The 22,463-nt window shown below is 45.9% G+C and overlaps 1 protein-coding gene across 2 annotated transcripts; it reads left to right on the top strand.

Moving 5' to 3' along the window:
* The first annotated feature begins 1,513 nt into the window (after nucleotides 1-1,513).
* On the top strand, nucleotides 1,514-20,378 carry FBXO40 (F-box protein 40). Of its 2 annotated transcripts, XR_012676145.1 has the most exons (6): nucleotides 1,514-1,659; nucleotides 2,055-2,164; nucleotides 4,130-4,216; nucleotides 11,799-13,697; nucleotides 15,729-16,223; nucleotides 17,175-20,378. XR_012676145.1 is itself a non-coding variant. In XM_075165463.1 (4 exons), exons 1-4 carry the CDS (start codon nucleotides 3,906-3,908, stop codon nucleotides 15,924-15,926), a joined length of 2,289 nt encoding a protein of 762 aa, XP_075021564.1. In that variant the 5' UTR covers nucleotides 3,693-3,905; the 3' UTR covers nucleotides 15,927-16,620. The 2 variants fall into 2 exon arrangements, 1 of the variants encoding a protein (XP_075021564.1); XM_075165463.1 differs by lacking the exons at nucleotides 1,514-1,659; nucleotides 2,055-2,164; nucleotides 17,175-20,378 and adding an exon at nucleotides 3,693-4,010 and having other exon boundaries at nucleotides 15,729-16,620.
* The last annotated feature ends 2,085 nt before the right edge of the window (nucleotides 20,379-22,463 follow it).

Below are 22,463 nucleotides of genomic sequence, written 5' to 3'. Positions count from 1 at the left end.
GAGCTGTAGTGCGGCGGGCGGCGCCGCCGCCGCAGCCGGAAGGGTCTGGGGCGGGGGAGGGGAGGAGGCGCCGCCTCCCCACCCGAGGGGCGGTGGTGGCGGCGGCCGGCAGTGTGGCAGGCGCGGAGCAGGAGGCGATGGCGGCCGGGCGCTGCCCGGCGGAGCGTGACGGCGATGGCGCAGCAGCCGCGAATGGCAGGGCGGTGTTAGGCCGCCGGCGGCGGCGGGCCGTAACCTGCGGCCTGTCAGCAATGCCGCAAGGGAGCTTCGTGACAGGCAGCTGTAAAAGGGACAGGGACCCCCCCCAGGGGCTTTTGCCGACCGGGATAACCTAACGGGCTGATACTTCCACTTTAATTAATGCTTCCTGCCATGCAGGTCACCCAGCGGTGGCCTCGGTGTCACCACAAACCAGGTCGCTGCCAGCAGAGCACTGCTGTCCCCTGCGCACCCCGAGGGGTACGGGTGAAAAGCGGAGCCATTTCGCGGTTTCACGGGCGATCGTGCGATAGTAAGACAGAACGCAGCAGCGTGGCAGTAATAGATGCAGCGGTGGTCGCTGGTCGTATAGTTAGCACGAAAAGCCACAACAGCTGCTAGTCAGCCGTGGTGTATGTTGAGATAGATACGTACATTGGGTGCTGTGACAAAAGCTCATCCGCACACCCGCAAAGGAGCACAGGGAGACGACAGCAGGAGGGGGAGCCCAAACAGCACCCTGCCTGGCTGCTCCCAGGCCCATCCCAGGAGCCACCAGCCCACCAAAGGCCCAGAGGAGCACAGGGGCACAATGGCAAGCAGGAACCCAAATTAAGGACTCGGAGGAAGGGACACCCTGTCCGGGCCCCTCCCAGGGCTGTCCCAGGGGAGCCTCAGCCCCAGAGCACCTTTAGGGCTGGGGGGTTGCTGCGTACAGGGGTGTGGGACACACAGTGGGATGCAGGGGAAGAGCGTTTGGGATTCCACAGGGCTCGTTAGGGGAGGAACCAAAGGCGGGAAAGGGAGGGATCTAGGTGATTTGTGGGGCATCAAGTGTGGGAGAACAGAGGGGTACGGTAATAAAAAGGGCCGGTCGCATGTAAGTGGTTTGTGATGGTTTGTCTGGCCATGCCCTGCGCCTGGTCAGCGCGGCCTGTCCCGTCTTCTCATTAAACTCTTTCGCACTTTGCCCTGGGCGAGGGACTCTCGTTACCACACGCAGGGGGCACAGGGGGAGTCTGGGTGCCAGCGGCTTGGCTGAGACTCGGGGCCCGTGTGCCCGTGGGCGCAGGTGAGTGTGTGAGCGGCAGTGAGGGTGCAGCTGGACCAGCTGGCGAGGGGGCCTGGGGGCCAGGAGGGGGCTGCAAGGGATGAGACGGTTGCCGGGGGGAATGGGGGAGTCCCGTCCAGCTGTGCTGTCCAGCTGCTGAAGAGGCTGGGAGCCTGGGGGTCCCTGGGGGTGAGAGCACCACAGGGAAGTTGACTACTGGAGAACCAGGGAGACTGGAGAGACTGGGATCGAGAGGCAGCTACTGGGCAGACTGTCTGAGCCCAGCCGCTGGAGGGAGCCACACTGTGTATACACGTGTGTATATATATACACACATACGCTCACTAGCGCACCTCCATCCTGCTCAGCCAGAGAGGGGGTTGGGATGAGGACGCTGCCGCTGTGTTCATGTGAGTGCTCTGTGTGGCTGGCTGTGTAATCTGTGTGGCCGTCCATGTATATATGTTTAAGTGGTGTATATGGGTATTTGTGCATGTGCCTACTGGGAATACAAGCTCAGCCTGGCTACTGCTTGGACCTGGGGGCATGGAGCTGCGGCAGCCTCTCAGGCTATCAGATCTGGCCTAATTTTCCCATATCGATAGATATGTATATTTGTATACGTATCATATGTATACATATATGATATACATATCATATACATAGGTATATTTCATAGGGCTTCTATATAGCATGGCATTTCTACCTATAGAATTGAGATAAGAGAGATTAAAGCAGACAGGCAACAGCTTTCTCCCAAAGCATTTACCTCAAAAAATAAATAACAGTTACACTTTTCTTTCAGAGATTTCATGCTTCTCACACCCTACCAGTAAGCACATCTGTACTGCAGCAGGAGGTCTGGTTACAGTATTGGCTGGCATTCCTGAGATACCTTGAATCAAATTAGCACAGGTAAAGGCGGCAGCAGAGATCTGCAAGTTCTCCTGTTTTTGCTGAGAGTCTGGTTTCAGGTGTAGCTGAGCTAGTACAATGGTGTGGTGCAGGTACAAGGATGAATTCCTGTTTCCCATCGCCTTGGCTCTTCTGCTCCCTTCTCTCCACCACGTACACATTTTCAGGCATGGTGAACCATGTTCATTCTGCGTGTCTTGTGTCTTGTGATACCCTGCCCTAAGAGGCCACCGCAGATGATGCCTTTTTGGAGTACAGCCATCACTGCAGGCAAGGATTTGCAAAATTTGGGGGCCTGTGGCACGTGAGGCTGCAAGGCAGAGCACCGAACAGAGTGAGGCAGGCCCAGGCCTGGCTGTTTGGGTCGGCGTAATCACCGAGCAACGCATGGAAGCAGTAAAAAGCACCACCAGACTTCAGACTGTCTGGAAACACGGAGATCTAAAACCAGGCTGATATCAGGTGCTGGTAAAATTAAGACAGAAGGTAGCTTCATTTCTGACAACAGCTACTTCTGAAGCCCTAAGTATTTTAGTAATCTGGGCTAATTCAGCTGGAGGGAGTTTACAGAATTTTGAAGAGAGTTTTTTACTTCATATAAAAGTGAGGCACGCAAGCAGCATGTTTTTAAACACAGTCTAAAAAGACGACGACAACATTGAAGGCTGAAGAATGACCCTGAACTGGGGGGGTGAGGGGTGGAAGTGGACAGGGTAAACAGATCAGCGGTCATGTTGTGATTGGGTGAAATTCGGGTTTAGGCATATTACCACTGGCCCCTATTTTCCCCAGGGCAATGGGATGACAGAAAATGGTATCACGATAATACAGCCCTTTCTAAAAAAGGCCACGGAGCCAGACTACTAACCATATTTAGCACTACTAAATTACGACTGGCAGCAGCAAGCCTTGGTTGTCCCCTACTGACATTTTGTTCAGCCCTAAAAATGAAAACACAGTTGCACTGTTTCAAACGATGAGGGTCACTGGGGACTCGCAGATAAAGAAAAAGAAAGATAAGGCAAAGCAACAAGTTCATTGTGACTTAGGATCTCAGAGCTGCCACCACCACAGCCAAAAGATGTTGTTCTGTGTTTCTGAGGAGGTGAAAAGTGGTCGCGTACGGCAGCAGGGTCACAAGAGGTGTCTTTGCAGCCAGATGGGGTGAGCACCCACCAGGGAGAAGCAGCGCCTGCCCCATCTGCACCCCTGAACCTCACTGACATGTAGTAGTACCCGTATGTCTGTACTCACCATGAGTATCAATGCTCACCGTGAAACTCATGAAACTCACCATGAAATGCTTTAATGGGTCCACGCTGACAGTAAAACGTGACTGCTCTCCTTTGCTCCTTTGCTTCCTCAGGTTTGGCTGAGGAAGGGCTCCCAGTGTAACCAGGCTTCCTCCTGGTGGCTGGTGGGACCTTTTCACTGTGCAGTGGAGGGGCCGGAGCTGGGGAGTCTCCTGGGGGTCCTTGGGAAGCGGGCAGGCAGATCTGCCCAGCTGCTCAGCTCTGGGCCATTCCCGCTCTCTTTCTGCCCCTCCCTGCCCAGACAGATCGGAAACCCGCCATCGCTGTCTGCACCAGCTGCTAGAATTGGTGACGATGGGGCACAGCGACAATTCCAACCGCAGAAACCACAAACTGGTGTGGGCTCCAAGGGGACTTAAGTCATAAAGGGCAAACCTCCATCAGAGAGCGGCAGGGAGCTGATACAGGGCTCTTGATCTTTTCCTCTCATGCAGGGAACACGGAGTATTACTGGTTCTGCCTCTCACATCTTCCCTGTGAAGTATCACTCCAGAAGTGACAGTGTTAACAAATACAGTGGAAGAGACTGCTCTGTAAGCTGAGCTACACAGTCACATGCACGGGTTTTATTTTTAACATCCCCAAACTACTTGATGTTTCTGCCTGGGCTTGCTCCGTGTCCTCCCATTCTCTCCTCTTGCTTTGCTTGCAGTTCTCCCTTACCCGCCTCCCTTCCACCCAGCTGAGCACAACCAGGCGAGCAAGTGTTTGGTGCACAAGCAGGGACCCTATGATTAAGGTAAGGCTTTGTAAATAGAGTTGGAGTCTTTATTGGTCAAACCTTATGCAATGCAATGGTTACTGTATCGAGCAATGAAAATCAAGACGTCTTCTAAACAGCCTTAGTAATTAAGATGAAGTAGAATAATCAGACACAAGATGTCTTAAATTACACCCTAAAACAGAGGCAGCTGGTAACTGTGAACGCTTCTGTGACATGCTACTCTAAAAAAAAAACCCTCCATAATATACTCAGTGGATTAGCCATAGTTTGCAGCAATGTATCTGGGGTTTTAAAAAACTAAGATGCTGATTCTAAGATGGGAGCTTCAGTAGCAGGACAGATGATAAATCAAAAATTCAATTTCTGTAATTTTCAAGAAACTCTAAGAGAAGTAAGACAAGGAGATACAGTAAAGGTCAGAGGAGAGACAAGAGCAATCTTCTGACAAAAATGCTAAGACTTAAAATCCAGTGATTTTTGTAGATTCAGACTGCAAACTGTAGTTTGTAAGCCAGACTGAATAATAAGATGATGAAGTAAGAATCACAAGTGTTAGAGGTACTACTGTACCATTTAGAGTTGTGGCTGCTTAGCAATTTTTATTCAGGAATCTTTTCTCTTTTGTTTTTATGACTTAGACCTTGACCAATAGATCTGAAATTCTCTATGCGGGCCTTGGGCTGGGTTTCTTTTGTTTTGCTTAAAACCATTCACTTGATTATCTCAAGAAGTTTTCAGAAAAGTATGTTAATGAGATTGTTACCAGAGCATAAAATAGAACCTGATCCCAAAGAAAAAAACCACAGTTGTTTTTTTCCCTCAAACTGCAACTAAATTGGAACCTGTTATTTTAAAGCACTTACTGAACTCAAACCAAAACCAAACCCATTTCCCAGTTATCGATGCAAAGTGGGAGTTTGCCTGACTATGTCTCTACCAAGGACAGCACAGGGACGCCTCACATGAACGAGAAGCAGCAGAGCAGCTCCATGCCACAGCTTCCCCCTTCTCCCTGTCCTGCCTGTCTCCCACACGACTCCCCAACATGCCCAGCACAAGACCCTGCTGCTGGGCTGCCCTGCACCGTACCGCCAGCCCAGGGGACCACTTCAGCACCTGGAATTTTGGGGTGGGTTTGTCTCAGGTGAGCTATGGCTATGTTGCACCAGCTATGGAGGAGCAAGAAATACATCGCTGATGTAGGTCTCACAGGGGGGAATGCGGTGTGGGGTTTCTACCAGCAGTGCCCTGTGGTACCCATGCCTCACTGCTCTGAACTCTCCCCTACTCCTCCCATAACGGCACCAGTGCATTTCACTGGACAGAAATTGCACTAGCAAGTTTCGGTGCCTCTTTACTGCATGCATGCAGCACAGATTTACCAGGTGAGGGGGAGGCCTGATGGTGCGACAGCTTCTCTGGAGCTCCACAGTCCTGCATGCCAGGTTTAGGGAGCTGAAGAGAAGCTGATGTGCTGCTGTGGGAACCTGAGCAGCACATGTGCTCTGAAAGAAAAGCAACAAACGTGCCTGACTGATGCACTATACTGTGGAGACCTACTCCGTCCCTGTCCTTTTAAAGCATTTTTTTTTCAGTATAAAGCAATTCCAACCTGTTCAGTAACTCTGAACCAGGGGTTTCATTGCCATGAAACACCACAGGCTCAACCAGCTGATCCCCAGCTAGAAAATATAGGGATCCTGATTGTCACAGCCTCATCCTTCCATCTTTGGGCTTATCTAACAGGTCAGTTACCTCACGGAAAACCTTTTCTGCATGTCTTATACTGGGGATTTGAGGTTCACCAGAAGGATTGTGCTGGAATTAAAGTGCCCCTATAAAGCCCATGTGGACTTGTTCGAGGTCTAAGCCTCAAAGAAACTATGTCTTGTACATGCTTGCTAGAAATTTATTAGTGTTATTGATGAAGATTTCACCTATAGCTTTTATTCTCCCTTTCCACCTACCCTGGGCTATACCATATTCCCTGCCTGACTCATTTAAAGCTCGGCTGGCAACACGTATATGCAAGATCAGTCTGAATGGCAGTTGCAGAGCAGGTGTGCCACGAAGGACAGTGACCTGCTACGCCTAATGCCAAGGCAGTCGCTCAAGCTGTAGCTGTCCCTGCTGTGGGTGTTGAGATGTGGGGGTTGACTCGCTTAGGGGTCACCATGATTCCAGGTGGTGGCATTCTTGGGTTTGCTTTTTTTGTATCGAAAGACAGGACTTTAGAAAAATTAGGCTCCCGAGAATCATGTACAAATGCAGTACGGTACGGTTTCCAATGGCATAGTGTTTTCTTCCTCAGCCTCAAGAAATAAATATATCTGTGTAGCAAAAGGAGATCCAAGCCTGATTTCTTGCTGAGGTTGTTAAGTACGTGGGGACTGAGAAAGAACACTGCATGAAAAGAAGAAAATCTCTAGTTTAATGACACTTAGATGCTCTCCTAGAAAATGTGATTCCACATGTGGCTTTGCCAGGGTTTTTGTGCGGGAGGCATGCAACTGCAAGCGAAACATCAAAACCTGAGCATATCCATGCTTGGTGTGTACATATTTATTTATTTATTTATTTATGTAAAATATTATATTTAATTCTATTTCTTTTCATCTTTCTAAACTTCAATTCTACATCTGCCAAATAGAAGTAATAGTATCTTTTAACCTCAGGTGCACCTCTAGTACTGCAAAGATAAATTCATTATTGGTTGGGAACCCCCTCAGGTACTAAGATAGTAAATATATTGAAAAACCCAGTAAGGAAATGAATAATTCTGTATTCACCTCAGGATTTAAGTATTACGATAAAAACAAGATAAACACCACATATTGGATAACAAGGATTCAAAGAAATAGAGAATATCTCCTACCTGCCCTATACACTTCACCAAAAGTATTCACATTCCTTGAAAATATTTTTCCATTGTAACGTTATATATAAACTTTAACATTCTTGGCTCCAGCATTTGGATGCAAACTTTCCTGAGATTTTTTTAAGAGCTCCTTACCACATTGTAAATCTTAGAAAGATTTTTTTATGTTCGTTTGCAATCTCATCTCAGAGGCACTCTTTAAGGTAATTATCTGGGGTTTCTCGTGGCCCTTTTTGATGGTTCTTTAAAATGGGAGGCATCCCTTGATTCTGTGAGAAGAGCTCAGGTATGAAGTATATGTCATACAATCAGTCACATATAGCAAATACCAAATAAGAAAACAGTTGTATTGTTTTGGCTCATTGACTGCAACTGAATTAAATATATATTTACTGAAAATAAATTGTAATTGGTTTATAAACTGCAAGTTATGAACAGATCTGCTCCAGACACAGACATATCTGCAGTTAAAATAGGAGCTGTATATTTTTAAACCTTACTTGATTTGCTGTCATGATGGTCTAAAAATAAAGATTTACCAAAGTGGACAGACTGCGGACTGTAATTTGCATCCTTTCTTTCCACAGTAGCTTGAACACATGGCTCAAGTGAGCTCAAGTGAGCATTTCTGTTTTGATTTTTTTTCTAATCCAGCTCTTCAGAAATTTTGCAAGTTACAGGGAAACAAGAAGTATACAGGTTTAGAGAAATGTTTCATCAACCGACGATTCTGTGTGTCACCTGCCTCTGCATGTTATGTATCAAACTTACTGAGGCAAGAATTTGTAAACTTTCTTCTCAGGGTTTTGAAAGTTGTAGTCTGTGTCCTGGCAATAATACCATCAACTGAACCACAGAGCTAACTAGATCATCAGTTAAAATACGGAGTTCCGGATTACTAGCAGTCAGAATAGAAGAAGCATTCAAACCCTGATAAATATCAGAAAAGTTTTCTATCGCTTCTTCCTGTCCTTCAGCTTCACAGGTTTGACAATGAGAAGAGAGGTATAGAAATCATTTGTCTGACAGAACAGCATATACAAGTCAGAGATGAGGTAAACTCAACTAAAAACGGCAGATCTGAATAATGCTGAAGACTTATTCTGGATCTGAATGCTCTGATGTGGTCACTTTTGATAAAGAAAGCATGTGTTTTCTTTGTCTACATGTGATTCAGATGGGGTTTGTTTCAGCATACAACAGTGTGAAAGCAGGCTCCTCTCCAGAAACTTTGCAATCAGCCCTTGCTGTGTTGTTGGAGAACCGTAAGACCTGTGCCTCAGATGTATTTTTATTTATCAATTATTTCTGTCCAAGAGTTGGTTTTGCAGTGGAAAGTATTGTTCACACATTCATGTTTTCATTGTGGTGTAATGTACCCAGCCTTCCTCTGACCTTATGCAAGTCATAGCTGGGACTATTTTTAGGGATTATATTTGCAGTAAAATGCTACAAGAATGAGAGCAGCAAGGATGCTGCCAATGTGAAATAAATCCATCTGTATCTCCTGCTTCTCTGAGCCGCATAAAAGTAGACGTAACTAAACAGCCTAAAGCAGGACAGATGCCACCCTAAACCACATGTATTTAAGGGCTGGATGTGGCTGGGGCCACCCTGGCCAGTACCCTGGTGTCACCTCTGTGCAGAAGCCAGTGCTTCCCAAGACAAGGCAGGGAATGTTATGACGGACTGTCACAAAATATTATTTTTCTGCATTGCTGTCTCGAGCTCTTTCCATGCAAACAAAGGTGAAGGTACTTGAGCCTTATACTTCAGAGTGTAAATTTGTCCCTAGGTAAAGGCACCACAGAGGACTTGTTCCTTTACTCTGCAGGACTGAGGAGGAATGGGATTCACTAAGAGATGTAAACAGGGGTTGGTCAGTGTTGGAAGTTACAATGGATGGAAGAAAGATGTGTTCAGCAATTAAGGCACATCAAATTCAAACACGAGTGTGTGGTCTTCGGTGGCTGCAGGAACGCACATGCATTGCCTTTCCCAGACATCTTTCCTTTCCCTGCGTTGTTCATGAGTTCCATTGCCTAGATGTGAAAGAGGAGAAGTTAAAACAGGGCCTTCAGGAAAGACAGGGGAAGCAGCTCCACGTAGCGTCTCTTCCCCTGGAGCCTGAGCCTACTTCCTCTGCAGCACAGCTCTCCTCACGGGTAGGGCATTTAAGCCTGGCGTTGCAAAAGCTCTCACATCTAGGTAAATGACACTACTGTATTTTCTTTAACCTTAGAAAAAAACCCAAAATCTAAATTATTTTACTGGTAATGTGTATTTTTCCCAAGAGCCAAATGAGAGTCTGCTGGGCCTATGGTAGTTCTTCCTGCATAGAAAGTGTGGTGGGAAGACTTGTCAAAAATCTTTTTCTCATTTTCACAAAAGAAAAAAAGCACCCTGGGTCCTGTTTGGAAACAGAACTACAGTTCCTCCTTATCATTAGCTTTCTCCCTTCCGCAAAAATTCATGGTAGACTGAACCAAGCCGGAATGCAGCCTCTACAGCAAGGAGCAGAAAGTCAGAAGTCTGGACTTTTCTACTTGCAGCAGCTCTTCTTTGGGCCAAGTTACTGATACCAGTTGAAGGTATGCAGGGAAGTAGCTCCAAGCAGTGACTGAGCAGCCTCTAGTTCTCTAATCCAACAAGTGTGTATGAGGGGAAAGGACCACAGGAGGTCCCGCAGGCTACCCCTAAACAGCATCTCTTATGGACATTGTTGAAGAAGACTCCTCGGCTGGGTGGACCACTGGTCTGACCCAGAATGTCATTTCTTGTGTTCTTAGATTTTTTACAACAGAAGGCATGCCTCATGCTGATCACCATCTCCATTTACTTGCTGTTGGACTCTGTGCTTCTGTTTTCCTGTGTGTAGGGAGAAGAAACGGCTATTGCCAGGAATTATTGCAAGGGTAGAGATATTATGAGCAAGGGCAACTGAGAACTTTTGGAAGCAGGCCTCATAAGTGCATTAATTTTACTAATTAAACTGATTTAATTGACTTACTTGGAAAGAACAAAAACACAATAATGAAAGTAAAGCATATCAGTGGTTCGTTCTGACACAAAGCTAGTAATCTGGTAGTGATAACTTTTTATGTAAGGATCTTCATACATCATGTTCTTGTACTTCTGCTTTTTGTTGTTGGACCTCAGAAAAATTTTATGTCCTTTTTATATCAAAGGTTTATAAGGGGAAGAGAGGAAAAATTTTTATATATATTTTGAAACTGCGTTAATATGGAAATGTGAGAACTGAAATGCAGTCTTCCTTAAGAAAACATTTAGCCTGTTTATATAATGAAGCTGGTTGAAATTTTGGAAACATTTGTTTTGGCATCCTCAACTTGTTCTTTTAATCCAATCTGTTGGTTGCAAAACGTTAAATTCATGGAGCTGCCTGGTGGCAGCTGAATTTATGAAACAGAGACTGGTATTGTTTATTACTTGCTGCCTGGGACCTTTTTCCCTATTTTCTGGCCCCTTGTGATGTCACTAACACCTTTATAAACTGAATCTAAAATATGATCAACTCAGGATCACCTATTCAGTTCCGGGTACTGTTTGACACTGACTTGGCAGAAGTACGTAGGATGAACTGAAAAAGTGGAGCAATGGTGACCAGTTTGTGTAGGATCATGCTCTAAAATAGATCCCAAAGGAACAAAAATGGATTCTTTCTCAAAAAGGCACCTTGTAAAAGATGTGCTTAGAGCTGACCTCTCCCCTGCTCCATCACAGGAAGGGAAAAGCTCTGTTGAGGTTAGTCCTTTGTTGCTCCCCTTCTGCCCTGATTGCACACCGTGGTGCTGAGCTGAGGATGAGATAAACCATACCTGCCCTCTTCTCCTCCTTCCTATCTACTCAGCATTCACTGGTGACAGCAAGGGGAAGAAAGGTGAAAGGCAGTTTTTAAAAAAAAGGGAAAGAAAATGAATTTAACTGGGTGACTATAACCTTGCAACAAGCCTCCACTGCACTCTGGAGCTTCTCTCCAAAACACAGACCAAGGCATCATCTTATTCCAGGTTTTGACACCTGAAAGTAGATGTAGCAAGTAAACCTGCCTGAAGGAAAGTCCCCTGCAGTCTCTGTCCCACGACATGCAGGCGTGAGCTAGGAGTGTAAGGGTAAATCAAAGAAGGTCGGGCAAATTAGCCTTTACCCAGGCTGGGAACTGGGATCATGATGATAATCCTCACTCTCAGCCCTGCTGATGTAGAGCAAAGGGAGGTTCATTTGCACAACATTCATGTCTTTATGGGGGGATGACAAGACACGTAGGCCAAATGGCCAGCTAATTTTTCTAGTGAGGAGAAAGAAACGTCATCTTTCCTACTGAAACAGCATTGAGGAAGTGGGAAGCTCCCCCACTGCGCCTCTGGCAGTGTTGATTTCAGCAGCTTGGTATAGATAGACCCAGTGTAAATATTGGGACAGAAAACAGCTCATTCCCAAATCCTGGCTGCCTCTGCTGGGCTAATGGGTAAGGACCTTGTCTATATCCATGCTGCTATTATGCCACGCTCTGCCGTGGGTATCAGTACTGATACGTGACCGTATGGAGCTGGCAGTCATTTGCCCACAGCCTTATTCCCGCTAGAGGTGCATGTGAGCACCTAACGGCATGGAAACCAGGCACGGGCACGGACGGCCTGTGGCCATTCTTGCTCCTTCAGGCAATAACTCTTGTCTTCTTGTTTTTGCTACACACAGCACCGGCCTCAGAAAGCTCCCGCTGGGCAGCACAGGCACTGTGAGAGATGTTTCAACCGGCACTGCCGCGCACCAACTGAGCCCTCCATCTCCTGCATGGTGATCAGCTGCCGCTTTCACTGCGGGGCCACCTTCCACATGTGCAAGGCGGAGGAACACCAATTGCTCTGTCCCTTAGAGCAGGTCTCCTGCCTCAACTCAGCCTATGGCTGCCCTTTTTCCATGGCCCGCTTTAAGCTGGCGAAGCACCTCCAGGTCTGTCCAGCCAGCGTTGTCTGCTGCTCGATGGAGTGGAATCGCTGGCCAAACGTGGATTCAGACACAACCCTCCACAAGAACATTATGAAGGAGACCTTGAACGAAGAGTGTCTGGACACAGCCTTGGCGCTCAGAGACCAGAAGATACTTTTCAGGACTTTGAAAATAGCCGACTTGTTTCCAGAGTGGAGGAAAAAGGATGAAGTGGAAGAGCTAACGGATGAAGCCACGGGTGGGGAAGAAGGCGCTGTGGGAGGGGTAGCCTGTGGTTCCCAAGAGGGTAACAACCAGTTGTCCGAGCTCAGCCAACGTGAGCGTGAAGATTTGGCAAAGGACAAAGAGGGAATGGATCTGGGGAGTTACAACACCTGGGAGACCATTTTCAGCAAAGAGCTCCTGGCTTGTAAGGTAACGGGCTCAGCAGCCAGTGCAGGACAAAAGATGGGGGAGGCTTCCAAGAAAACAGCATCAGCCCCTCATGCTGCCAGCTCCACAGAGAAGGCAAAGGAAATACCTGACGGTGCAGAAGAGGCAAAAGACCAAAAGGCTGCACAAGTAACACCAAATACAGAAATGACAGGACTGGCTCCCTGGCAAGAAGGGGTCCTGGAAAGGCTGAAGAAGGAAGTTGGTGTAGGTGATTACAACATGTATCTGGTACATCATGGGGGAATGCTCATCCGCTTTGGCCAAATGGCTGCTTGCACGCCCAGAGAAAAAGACTTTGTCTATGGGAACTTGGAAGCTCAAGAGGTGAAGACTGTTTACACCTTCAAAGTGCCAGTCAGTTACTGTGGCAAAAGAGCACGACTAGGAGATGCACTGGGCCACAAGGTACCAACTTCAGACAAGTCAGTGGATACCTCAGAATTGGGAATAAACCTAGAAGAACTACCTAAGGCAAATATAGTTAAAGCCACGCTGCTGTGTGCACTGGAAAAAGAGCTGAAAGGCCATGAGATCTCCGAAGCAAGGGGTATTGATGGACTCTTTGTGGATTTTGCAACACAGACATACAACTTTTCTCTGGAGCCCTTCTCCTCCCGTGCTGTTCTAGCAGATATTCTGGATGAAAAAGGCCCACCAGAACTCCACGTGGAGCTCTACACTGAATGTGTAACCAGAAGACACAACAAAAGCAGCTCAGCTTTCACATTCACTTGCAGTCATTTCTTCAGGAGGGATGAGTTCCCGTCCCACTTCAAGAATGTGCACGCTGATATCCAGTCATGTCTGGACGGATGGTTCCAGCATCGCTGCCCACTGGCCTATTTGGGATGTACTTTTGTTCAAAATCACTTCCGCCCTGATGGACTTAAGGCCAAGGTTATATACAGCAAGCCTCTCAAGACATTTGCTATTAAGCCAGAGGTGGACACCGTCCTTGCTGAATCAGCGGAGTGCAATTCCACAGTGGCTAATCGAGGGAGAAATAAGGACTCGCTGAGCAGCCTCCCAGTGGAAGTGCTCAAGTACATTGCTGGGTTCCTGGACAGCTTCAGTTTATCTCAGCTATCGCAAGTGTCAGTGCTGATGAGGGACATCTGTGCCACTCTTCTTCAAGAGAGGGGAATGGTCCTGCTGGTCTGGGAGAAAAAACGATATTCCCATGGTGGTACTTCGTGGAAAGCTCGCAAAAAGGCAAGTGACTGTGACGCTGGGAAAAAGACAGCGATGGGTTCTTTCCAGATAAAACACAAGCATAGCAAGAGGTGCTGCATGTAAGCATGCAGATATGGGGAAGGTTCATGAAGCTGTGAATTTGCAGCACAATGTGTCTTGGGTAACCTGTTTGCATGTGCACCATTTTTAGGCACTGGGAACTGAGAATTCCTGATATTTAAAGATTACACATGGGGTTTTGAAGAACTTGAGGTTCGTACTTTTTTTTTGTTCTTTACAAGCTGATCCAGGGTATGTCAAAACTAAAACATGGTTCAGAATGCCAAAAGGGTAAAGAACAAGGAGTCGTGGCTGTGAAAGGAGCTCAGGCGTTCACATCAGCTCCCAAGGGCTTTCATGATTAGTAGTTCACAGGATTGCCATGAGCATCTGACTCGTTGGGTTGTGGGCACCTGAGGGAGCAGCATGGGGATAGGAAGCCACCTTCTGCAAAGCTGGTCTCCCACTCTTTGTGCTGGCAAATTATGTCCCTTGTTGGCTGTTTGGGTAGTCTCAACGAAATACGTAAACACAGCTCAGTTTAAGTCGTAGCCGAACAATAGTTGTTACAAGGTTTTTTCTAGCTGATAGCCTTGCAGATGCTCTAACATAAAACTGGTTGAAAGAAGAACATGAGAGACTCCAGCATCACCAAGCAGACAAGGCAGAGATCTAGGAACAAGTAATATAGATCCAAGGAAGACTCCCAGAAATGATCTAAGGATCTGGCTGTCAAGCAGGTCCCTGAAGATCTCCACCTATTGATTCTTATCAAAGGGAAGCTTAGCAGTTCATGACTCTTTCTTAAGAGAAAGTCCTCTTTATTAAGAGAAGAAAATCGAAGCATGGTGAATTCAAAATCTGTGTAACAAAGTTTGGTGGCTGCAAGTTGAATTAGCCCAATCCAAAACAGGAATTAGCCACTGAAATCATTTACTGGAGGATGTGGCTTCCTTCAGTAAAAGGAAGAAATTCCGGCTGAGCAATCAAATAGCAATTAACTTCAGTTACTGTAGCGCAATTTCAAACCAGCATCCTTGAATTTAAGGACTGTCTAACCCCTCTCATGTTAGCTCTCTTCCTGACCACGCAGTAATCTTGTTTCCAATGCACAGACGCTGCCTCAAAACATTCTGTTTGTAATTAATCTGAATTTCTTGACTACTATGTATAATGGCTATGATTTCTTAGGACTAGGACAGGCTCAGGTGATCTTAAGTGTAGCACACCCACATACTGTCCTTCTTCTACAGGAAGAATCCTTCTTAGGGAGAAGAAATCTACTATGACTTTAAAAATTCATTTGATTTAATGGTATACAGCAAATATTAAAGTGACTTAATCACAGTCTTATCACTAGATGCTAGCGTGTCACTAAATGATACATGGTATTACTGCAGACAGAATCGCAAAATTTTAACTGCACATTTCTATTTTTTACAAGCTTGTATCTCCTCTAGGAATGACTTTAACCTTAGATTTCCCAGGCTTGTTCTCAGGTAGGGTGAATAACAACAGTGTTGCAATGTTCATTACTTTGAAGTTGCTGATAGATGCTTTGGAAGGTCTTTATGAAGTCAGGTTACTTTGAGATAGGTATCACACAAGCGTGCTGTAGTCACTCTGCTTTATAAACATCTTGGATGCAGCTGTAAACATCTTGGATCACACCGTACATGCGACGGCGTTTTCTGTAGAGGTGCGGTGGTCAGGTGTTCTGGATTTCCTCATGCCCCGCCCTGGATTGGCACAAAAACTGTAGAAGGGTACTTTCCTGTTAAAAGTGGCAGGTGGTGACTAAAGCAGCAAAACCGCCACGTACGAGGTACGTAACAATACAGACCCCATTTCTACTTGTTATGCCAGGCCTGCACAATCAGATGTTCGCTAGCCTGTCCAGTACGAGTGATGCACATGCACTATAAGCATATATAAATTTTTAAAATCCTCTTCTATTTTTACTCACTTTCCTGTCTTCTTTCCCCAATTTCTCTCCCTTCCCTGTACTAGATCTGGCAGTTCAGCAGCCTGTTCTCCAGAGTTAACAAATGGCAGCGCAACGACGTCGCGTGCATGTCGGAGCACCTGAAGAACTGCCCCTTCTACCAAGTGGAGCACAAGACGGACCCCGTGCTGCTGACAGGCATGTGTGAATCTCGAGAGCAGACTCAAAAGACTTTGGTTTCTACTTTCAAGCGCAGAGTCTGAACAACCTGCTTCCCCTCTGCCACGCTCCTTTCAGGGCCCTCGAAAAGAAGATTTGGGAATTTGGGTGTAAAGATCGCTGCTTCCAACTCTCCTTTGGACGTACAAAACTGGCTTCTCCCCAGCTGCGTTTGGAACATCCTGCATCTTTTTTTTTTCCTGCATTAATTTGTTAAAAATTCATCCACTGCTCACTGATATCACGTGCTTTGTGTTTACGTTTCTGCTCCTTGCCTAATACAGCATCCTGGAGAAAGCAATAAGGATCTTCTTTGAAACAGCATCTTTGCAACCTTGAAGGTAGGCTGCTGCTCCTCTACCACGTCCCTGAGAGAAGCAAGAGCAGTTTACGGACTTAGCTCGACTAGGTCTGAAACACCTTAGTTCTGGCTGGAAAGCCAAGTTCTGGGAGCACAGGCAAGTCCCCTCCTGCCCGGCAGACCTAGGGATTGCTAGCCTGTTCTGAGACACGGGCAAAAGAAAAGGAGCCCCCAAAATCAAGTGAATTAATTAGGACTCAGGAATGTACCGCACAGCCAGGGACCATCGTTTAGGGCCCCTATTCAGGCAAGCGTGCCTAGTTAGCACAGCGTTTGAGCACAAGCCTAAAGCTGAGCTCATGGGAACATTCAAACCAAACCAAAGCAAACAAACTTGCTCTTTGTTAGAAATAACCAAGTAGCAAAAAGTTTTGGGGGTTCAATTGACTTTTTATATTTTTCAGTTAACAACTTTCTCTGTTTTACTTAAAAATCCATTAAAGCCATTGAAAAATATTTTAAGACATTCTTGAATGCCTTACCTACTCAGTTTTGCAATTGTAAATTGCAAATCGTAATTGTAAGCAATGTAAACAATTTGTCAAAGAAAGATTTTATTTTTTTCTGCAAAAGAAAAGGCATTCGGCTACCTGTTCAGTAACAGCATGGATAATGTTTGCTTCAGTTAAATGGGCCGGAGTATAAGAATGTTTTCTTTTTTTACAGAGCAGGGTTTAGTTGATTTTTTAATAAATACACTAATTTAAAACCAGAATGTGCTTGTTTGAGGCAACAGATGAGAGGAAGCAGGCATGTCACCAACAGCAACTGTCTTACGACACTATTTCAACCCATTTCAGAGGTGCTAGTTAGAAATGCCATAGTTGTGGTGGTGGGTGGGATTCCTCCGAAACAGCCGTAAACTGATTCGACAGCTTACGGCCGCTGCACAGCCACAGCAGTGCCGACTCACGCTCCTTTCTTTTTTAAGCTCATAGTCAGAAGTGCGAGCTCAGGACATGAGGTCTGGCTTTCATCTCACCATCTCGAGCAGGAGGACCTCGCCAGGAACTGGGACGTCTGCTGGCCTAGACCACTGCTCTCCTCGCCTGGGCTGGCCAGGTGAAAACCGACCCAGGTGGATGGACACAGGCTGCACTTGCCATCCCTGGTCTCGGTGCAGATCTGGGGTGAGGCAGGCTGTGCAAGAAGGAGCCCTCTCCTACCGGTAAAGGTTGCTGATGAACCTGAGCTCAGCGCTTGGTAATCAAAGGCGTGAATTGCGTGGTGACCGAAACCATGCTGAGTGCAGCTCGTCCTTGTCTACGCTTGTGGCTTAAGTGGTCCCTATGAGATTTATCACCATATGAGGATGTTTTTCTTCTCCAGACACACACCCTCAGGAGCATGTCATTTGAGTTGTGGGGAAGTGGACTGGTCCCAGGAGCTGGAGTAGCAGCAGTTACAGATTTTTTTTTTTTTTAATGCTATTCTCTTTTCTGTCCTTAGAGATCCTTACTGGGAAGTCTCATAATGCTTTACACATGAGAATAAACTTGTTTGCGCAGGTATCCTGTGGAAAACATGACAAGTAGCATCCCCATTTTATGCAGAAGAAACTGAAGCAGATGAACACGGGGAACCTAAGCTGGGCCAGGAGCAGATAAAGCTGGGTGCTCTGATCCTTCATCCTGTGGCTTAAGCCACTGCACAAAACCAAACTGACCGTCCTTTAAAGTTGCTTACAAAAACTCACCTGTCCTCAAAACATCCCATATAACATAGGTCGTCCAATATTATCACTCTGTTTTACACAGGGATGTTGACAGAGGTGAGAACATACAGGCAGACTTCCTAGACTGGCCCCTACATCAGGGCCTCGTCCTTCGCATATCAGGTACCTGATTTTGAAAGATGCTGAGCGCCCAACTGTAGATGTAGACCACAGTAGCTGCAAATGCACAACCAAAAATTGGGTGCCAGTATCTATGCTGGGTACGTGAAAATGGAGCCACTTAAAATTATGGAGAAATTGCGGAGGAAAAAAAAAAAACTTAAATGATAGGGTCTCAGAGTAAGTCAGTGTTCAAGGCCGGTAGAAGTGACCATGAAACAGTTGTTTCAACCTGTGAACCATCTCTCACCTGACCAGTCACTTAGCTGCTGTAAACTGGTGTAGCTGCCCTGAAATCGTGGCCTATGTTAGGTATGAATTGGGCTCGTTTTACCTTTAGTGCCAGTGTCGCCAGCACCAGTGCTATCACATTTCTGGCCTCCTCCTGTCGATGCCAGAGGATTTTGTTCTTTTATCTCCCTGCTCCTGGAGATCGCATGACTTCAGTTCCAGCCTTATTACCACTGATCCTGCTTCTTCCCCGTGTGGGAGGTGCCAGAATCAGACTACAGGGAGGATGCAAGCTCTGCAAATGTGGTCATTCAGGGTGCGGGTCGGAGATAGGAATGTTGCAACCTCTACCTCTTGGGATCAGCCGGGGTGTACATACAACGTCTAGGAGACTGGATTATTTTCCTGCTGGTACTGCTATAGGGTACGCTGGAGAGACACAGGCTGTTAATTCACAGAGAGAGAAAGAGACAAATTCACCCCTGTCAATATATATGTATACTTCTGTAAACTGCAAATTTGGTTAAGTAACCTTCAGCATATACAGTAGAAGCTGAAAATCCAGAGTTATCTCCAGGTTAGTCTGGTTAACCCGACCCTGCAAGAGGGAAAGCTGTACAGGGAAGTGGAGATCACCCTTATACCGGTGCGTACCCACCTGGCAAATGCCAGCTGGCAGCCACTTCTTACTTTATCTCACATTTAACACTAGCAGAGATCTGTGGGCTGGTGTCAGATGCAGTTTAATTAATCAGAGGATGTATGCCACGCTAGGTCAATGTTGATCGTCCTGCTCGCTAGCAGAGTCAGCAGAAGCTTTGAAGAGCTGCAAGGAACCGAATTTGCCTGCTCTATTCATCTTGGTGAGGACAACACCGGCTTAGTTAAAAGGCAAGAGGCTTCAATTTAGGTTTAGCAAGTCCTTAGGCTCCTAGTTTAAGCTCATATCTTGACCGATGGAAAGTTAAAACTCTTCCTAAATTTCAGCTTGCAGGATTTGATTAGAAGAAACTGGGCATCTGGTGTCTTTCAAAACAGGTCTTTTGCTGTGGCAGGGTCTGAACTGGAAAAGGGGACCCAAGTCCAGCAACTGAGGTTGCTCTCGGTCCAGATCACGCACTCCAGACCGTCATGTGTTTGATCCCATTTGTGCTGCCCATGTTTTGTGCAGGGCAAAAGCAATACTCCCCACACTCCAGGCTGATGTGTTTTGCACTCGTTGGAAGAACGGGAACAGAAATGATGGCATCGTGGAAACCAGAGAAGTCAGAGCAGGGCAAAAAGGCTCGGGACAAGAGAGCAGAAAGACGGGAAACAGGAAAGGTAACGGGTTTGGATAGAGGAGACCTGCCTTATTGTAGGTGTCATGGGGAGAGGCAAGTAGAGAACGGTAAAAGGACACACCAATGAAGGGAAGTGGGATGTGGAAGAGGTGAGGCATCTGCAAATGTTTTAGGAAGAAACGGTTCAGACACCAGGATAATAGGAGTGACGTTTAGGAGAGCAGAGACATAAGGGGAATAGAGAGTTTAGTTTATTTTGTCTGGTTTCTATTGACAAAGTAAGGTATTTGGATGAGCCTGGTGAACTCAGTGAAATGCAGACTCTGTTTTGAATTGTAATTTATACAGTGGACCTCACTCTGTGGCACAATCTCTGTTCTGGGTTAGAGCATTCAGCCAGCGGACTGTTGAAACATGAGCTGAGAGGCCATGGTAAAGCCACAGAGAGTCACAAATTTTGATGTTCCTGTACGCTCATCATTTGTTGCCAGCAACAGACTTTTTGGATAAATGCTTCTCCTTGAGGAAGGGGCTGGAAATTCCCCATCAGTGTTATACAGTAACAGGGGGCAGGTGATAATTCTTAAGGGGTGAAAGGGGAGGTCACCTACCGACACGTACCGTAAGGCCAGGTTGGAGGGAGAAATTACTTGCTGGGCCTCCAACTCCCAAAACTGAGTGAGCACAGATAAGGTGAAGTTTATCTGAACAGTGTTTGTTATTTTGCAAAACTCTGTAACTCCTTGTTGCTTTCTTAAGAATAAAAATTATATGGTTTAAAAAAATCCAGCAGAATCCAAGTCTTAGCTTGTTTTCTTAGTTTCATCACACTAATGTTTGCTTTGCTTTCAAATCAGATGTGGTAGTTCCTATACCCTCATATTCATTATGCTCCTTTCCTCTGCTCCACTCTTCACTATAATTTTCCTGGTTGAAGACTATTATTTGCATGTATTACTTATATTTATTTTATATGTATTTAATTTTAACAATTATTTTTATTTTTGACCCCATCCTCTTTGCATAGCCATTTTCTCCTTCCTGGTTCAGTTATTTACTTACATGAAAAACTTTCTCTTCTTTTAAAAATCTGTTTTCCGTATTGACGTTACATTGTATCTACAAACATTTGAAGAAGAGTTTCTTTGCCAATTTCTGTCCTTACTCTTCACCTTGTGGCTGTTCATCCAGGTAGCCACAGAGGGATTTTTGCTTCTTTACTTGGGGTGCAAGTTCCACAGCCACTGTGCACCTCCCTCAGAAATTCTGGGCATCTTTCACATCCAGTTTCCCTACTGCTACAGTCCACATTAAAGAGTCGTCTTTAATTCCTTGGGTTTTAATTTCTTTTGAAACAAAACTTGCATGTATAGTACAGGCCTCGTCTTATTTAGCTTCGTGCTTAATTTATATGTCAGGAAATTATGATCACACGCTCCAAATTTATTTTTGATGGCCACCTGCTCTATGACTTAATTGCTATTTACAACTAATGGATCTTTTGTAGGTTCAGTGATGGTTTTGTGAAGGAAATTGTCATCTGTCATATTGGAAATTATCGGCCTGAGGCCCTTTATGATCATGAGAGATTATTCTCAGCTCCATAACTCTGAAGTTAGTTTCCCCGTGGCAGCATAGTTCTTACTGGGATTTCTCTCTTTCACTATTAGCTCTCTCCCTACATACCCAGTTAGGAACTTGAGTGGTTCACAGCTGACTCTGAGCTGCACCAGAGAAAAGCCTCTTTTAACTTTCTGAGTTTCATCTAAACAAGCTATAACATCATTCATGTGATGCTAATGCCCTATTTTTATCCTCCTTTCTATCAGTCCTGAACAGCAGAATATTTTAATACCAGGGATGACTGTTATTCTACCATATTTCTGTTACTTGCAGGATAGCTAGTTTACACCCCATATTAGTTGCTTATATTTCTTTCCTACCAATATCTGGAAGGTAGTTACAAAGATAATGGAGCCAAAGTCTTCCCAATCGTAGCAGATGATATAACAAGGGGCAATGGCAACAAGATAAAGCTTGGCAGGTTCAGACTGAACTTCAGGAATGAATTTTTACGGGAAGAGTAATGCAGCACTGGAACAGGTACCCAGAAAAGTAACAGCATCTCCACCCTTGGAGGGTTTCCAGACTCGGTCATACAAAATCATGGTGACCTGATTGAGCCAGAGGCTGGATGAGAGACCTCCGGAGGTCTCCTCCCACCATTACTTCTCTGATTCCACAGCATCACCTGAGATTCCCTGTAGTACACAGGCATCTGCCTCCCTGGCCTCACCTGCTTCCCTTAACTGAACTAGATAGCCCTTTGGCTACCGGTATTGTCTGCTGCTGCTTCTCTCACCACAATTAGTATATTCTTTCCTCTTGTTGTCTAGGCCTCTGCCCATCGATACCTCCTTATCTGTCATCACGTAGTTATTTAACTGGTTTTCATCTCCCTGCGTAGGAAAACAGATACACAGCCCTCTCTCAGCAGTTGCAGCATCACTGAATGGCTCTCTTGAACATGATATCTGCACGGTAAAGTTATATTTACTAGCTAGCTTGGTATGTTGCACAACTTTTTACCAGAGCTGTTCCTTTTAGCCCGGCTGATCCAGCGTGCAATGGATTGCAGCTCTGGAGAATGGAAGAGAGTCCCATCTTTAGCAGACACCTGGGGGGATTTGATTACGGAGAACAGTCAAGAGTGGCTTATTGCTCTGCAAAACAAAGTCTATCACAACTGCTGTGTTGAAGCCTCTCTGCAGGCAGTAACCCATAACTTGTTTCACAGCCACAGCAGAAGCTGCAGACCTCCCCCAGCTCCGCTGCATAAACAGCTAATGGGAAAATCTGCTGAAATGTAGTT

Source organism: Calonectris borealis, chromosome 1 (assembly GCF_964195595.1).
Source record: "Calonectris borealis chromosome 1, bCalBor7.hap1.2, whole genome shotgun sequence".
In the NCBI taxonomy this organism is placed as follows: Eukaryota; Metazoa; Chordata; class Aves; order Procellariiformes; family Procellariidae; genus Calonectris; species Calonectris borealis.
This window is presented reverse-complemented; position numbering and strand designations above follow the sequence as displayed.